The sequence below is a fragment of the Heliangelus exortis genome, chromosome 3 (assembly GCF_036169615.1).
Source record: "Heliangelus exortis chromosome 3, bHelExo1.hap1, whole genome shotgun sequence".
In the NCBI taxonomy this organism is placed as follows: Eukaryota; Metazoa; Chordata; class Aves; order Apodiformes; family Trochilidae; genus Heliangelus; species Heliangelus exortis.
The window spans coordinates 33,471,287-33,474,860 of record NC_092424.1 but is presented as its reverse complement, the minus strand read 5'-3'; the positions used below and the strand labels follow the sequence as shown (position 1 = coordinate 33,474,860).

The 3,574-nt window shown below is 44.4% G+C and overlaps 1 protein-coding gene across 1 annotated transcript; it reads left to right on the top strand.

The window, feature by feature from the left end:
* Positions 1 to 914: 914 nt before the first annotated feature.
* TMEM178A (transmembrane protein 178A) lies at positions 915 to 3,200 on the top strand. The gene is given in 3 exon segments (XM_071742431.1): positions 915 to 1,019; positions 2,234 to 2,325; positions 2,328 to 3,200. Coding segments are annotated over 3 exon segments (432 nt in total). The 5' UTR covers positions 915 to 924; the 3' UTR covers positions 2,573 to 3,200.
* Positions 3,201 to 3,574: the final 374 nt, after the last annotated feature.

Genomic DNA, 3,574 nt, shown 5'->3' with positions numbered 1-3,574 from the left:
ATGGGAATGACTCATCTTCCTCTCCATCAAGCATTGCTCAAAGATGCATTGCTATCAAGTACCACTTTTCTCAGCCAGTACACTTACACAATGCCCCCTTCAACCTTACAAATATAATCCCCACCAGGGTGAATGGCATCTGGTCCATAAGTGTTCAGCAATGAAACACCAGTTTGCAGAGTGGGGGGCTGAGGACTCCCACCATGGACCTGTCATCAGGAATTTTCACCCTCATTTTTACTCGTGGGCTGCTATGGTATGGCCAAGAAAGCATGGCCACCACCCACAAAGGTTTTTAAGCTTGTTGAATGTAACCTGCTCTTAGACACCAGGCGGATCACCTCTTACCTACCTTCTGTAGGGGTCTGCAGGCACCAGCTTGAAAAATCTCCATTCTGGTATTACTGGACAAGGTCCCACAGAAGACACGTCACAAGTTGACAACAGATGCTCTGTGCTAATCAATTATAGCAGAAACTGTTTGCATAGAACCTCCCCAGCATTTAGAAACAGGAGCATTCTCTGTCCATCCAAGTTACTTTAAATTTAAACACTAGGAGGAAATAGAGAACAGAGTGTATCATGTTGTGTCTGCATAAAACTATGCTGCACCCAGGTCCTCAAGGTCATATGAATCCAGCCATATGATTATATGGGTCATTTGACAGTGGGAAGTTTATAGCACAACTACAAAACCATTAGTTTGTGGTAGCCTTGCTACAGGATCACTTTCTAACTTACAGGTACTCACTTGTAGGTCTGAGATGTGGTCTGCTTGGAATGGGCCAGCTGCATTTGGGGCTATTTCTATGTGTCTCTCCACTTCGTCCTGCAGAGACTGGTTTGTCTGTGGTATCACCCACTCTTTATTTCTTGGGTTTGGTGGAAATGGACTTGAGAAAAATCATGGCCAGACTCCCAAGCATGGCTCCAGCTATTCTTCTTTATGGGTGCATCGTGGCATCAGTCAGCTTCATTAGGGAGGAAAAGCCCCCCCCAGCACACTGCAGATCTGCCTGGTAATTCCAGATGAAGGCTTCACCAGGTTTCCATTGAGAAGTTAGCATATGCTGTTAGTAAGTGGAGCACACCTTTCCTTCTGGTCCCCGGTGCCTGGCATGAAGGGAGTCACTTACTCATACAAGTGGAATAATCAGTAATTGAAAACAACACCAAAAAATGTAAAAAATGCTCTAGACCTCATGCAGCCACAGAAAAGGACCATGGGCTAAAACATCCACTCCCTCCTCATTACGTATGAGATTATCTCTATTTTCTCCAGAGAAGAATGGTCCCCTGCTGCAATTCAAAGTCCTTGATGGACTAAATATTTCTGCTAACACTGAAGTAGGAAAAGAAAATACTTAAAAAAAAAAAAAGTCGTCTTACTCACAAAATTAGAGGTTGTTTAAGAGGGGGAGGAAAGGTAAAAAAAAAGCACAAACATGAAACCAGCTGAGTCTGAACCATCCAGACTCACGAGACTAAACACAACAGTGTTTCCTCTTGTGCCAGAGGAAATATTTTTATTTGAGCAGCTGTAATGCACACCAGAGCTATATTTTTTTAATACATTCAGAAAGCACAAGCCTGAGGAAAGGCTCATAGTGCATGGCTAATCTAGCTGCTCAATTAAAAACATAGCCTAATGAAAAATGCTTAAGGAAAAGTGACCCAATAGACACCTTAGGCTGGGAGAAATGTTTCAGCAGAGCAGAGGTATGTGGAGGGCCACCTATGAAGGCAAGTTACCTGCTAAATAACCTCCAGATCAGATTACAGGCAGCACATGCAGAACGACTTCCACAGAACAGTTTCCCATGGCTGCTCTGAGGCATGCAGCAGACTCTGCTCCCACAGGGTGCTCAGCAGGACAGCACCAGCAATGCGATTGTGTCCTGTGGGCCAGGGCTGATTACAGCTGGGCTCTGGCTACCTTCCTCTGCGTGAAGGGCAGGCATGACTGAAGTCACAGTGAAGATTCTTGTGTTCTTTAAAGTAGCAACCAAAAAGTTTGCTGGATGTAATTTACAACCACAGTGCTAGGGCTTAGCCTTGCATAACTGGGTAATACACAAATGCTTTATGAATGCCAGTAATTATCACCTATGTGCTACCCAAGATAGCTTTTACCAACAAGGCTGGGTGCAACTTGTATGATTAATAAGGCCTAATATGTATTTTGTTATTCATCCTATGTAACACCTCAAAATAACAATGTGATCAGTTAATTTTGCACCATATCTCTGTGCAATTCTGCAGCCAGTATATCATATGACCTAAACCACCTCCCCACACATGTCTATAATCTTCGTGATGATGTAGACAGGGATATGTATTTTGTTCTTGGTGTATTCTGGGATTTACAGTAGCAGCCAGGTGTCTTTGCACAGCTTACTCATTTGTTAATAGGGGCAACATGCAGCTCAAGTCCACCAGAAACTCCTCTGTATCACTGCTTACCTGCCACCAACATGGTTCAGTGATGGCTGGACATTATTTTTCAGGACTTACTCAGAGAAGCAAAAGCAAAGGGAAAACTAAACTCAGGATTCCAAGCACAAACATCTGATTCTTCAAAATCTGACCATCACATTTTACTGGTTCAGCGACTTGCTCTTCCATGCTGCCCAGCAGAGAGATTTGAAAAGGAGGCAGCTCTCAGGAGATGGAGATGGCTCAGGGATCAGATGCTTCAGTTCAGCATGCCAAGTCCATACAGAGGAAGAAATATGTACAGGCAGGTAGAAGGGGGAGAAAAATAGATGTTCGAATTTAGGACTATTTCTGTTTTTTTCAAGGATCTGTACTTTAAGGATTAAATTACTCCTGTGCACTCCTAGATGGTGCATTGGTTATAAGACATCTGTCAAGCTACAGTATCCATAGTAAAATACCCACCTCTGTCAAGAGCATTTGTGTCAGCTGCAATTTCTCAGCTTGGAAATGGTGTCTCCAGCCAGGCAGAGAAAGTTCATAAACCAGGATCCCTATGGGGCAGTGCAGCATGCTGGAGTTAGAACTGGTCAAGAAGCCACCCATGGCAGGGATGGGAGATGCTAGAAGGGGAGCTGCTGTGCATTTCCAGTGCTTAATGGCAGGGACATGAGACTGTCAGACAGCAGTCAGACTGACAGTTATTCCCCACAGTTGAGAGACTTTAGTGCTGTGTAGATCTGTCACAATTCATCCAAAGCTGCTTTCACCATCACCACTCTGCCATCACCTAAAAGCCAGTGTTGCCCTTGATGCATGGTATCCATACATTCATTACTAGAGCAGTGTTTCACACCTAGTGGGCACAGGGAAAGAACTGGCCAAGCCCCTGGAACTTAACCCAAGCTGCCTTGCAGTGGCCACAGCCTCTGGAAGAGATCGGACACTGCTGAGAGAGCAGAGCAATCAAAGAAGCCAATTCTGCAGTAAGGTTGGATGGTACAAATTGAGCACAGAAGGGTTGTTTTGTTTTGTTTTGTTTTGGTGGTGAGGGTGAAATACAGAGTACTATAAACATAGGGCTGAGAAGAGAAGGGAGATGCAAGAGGAAGGTTGGTTGAAGGGCAAAGGGGTTGGG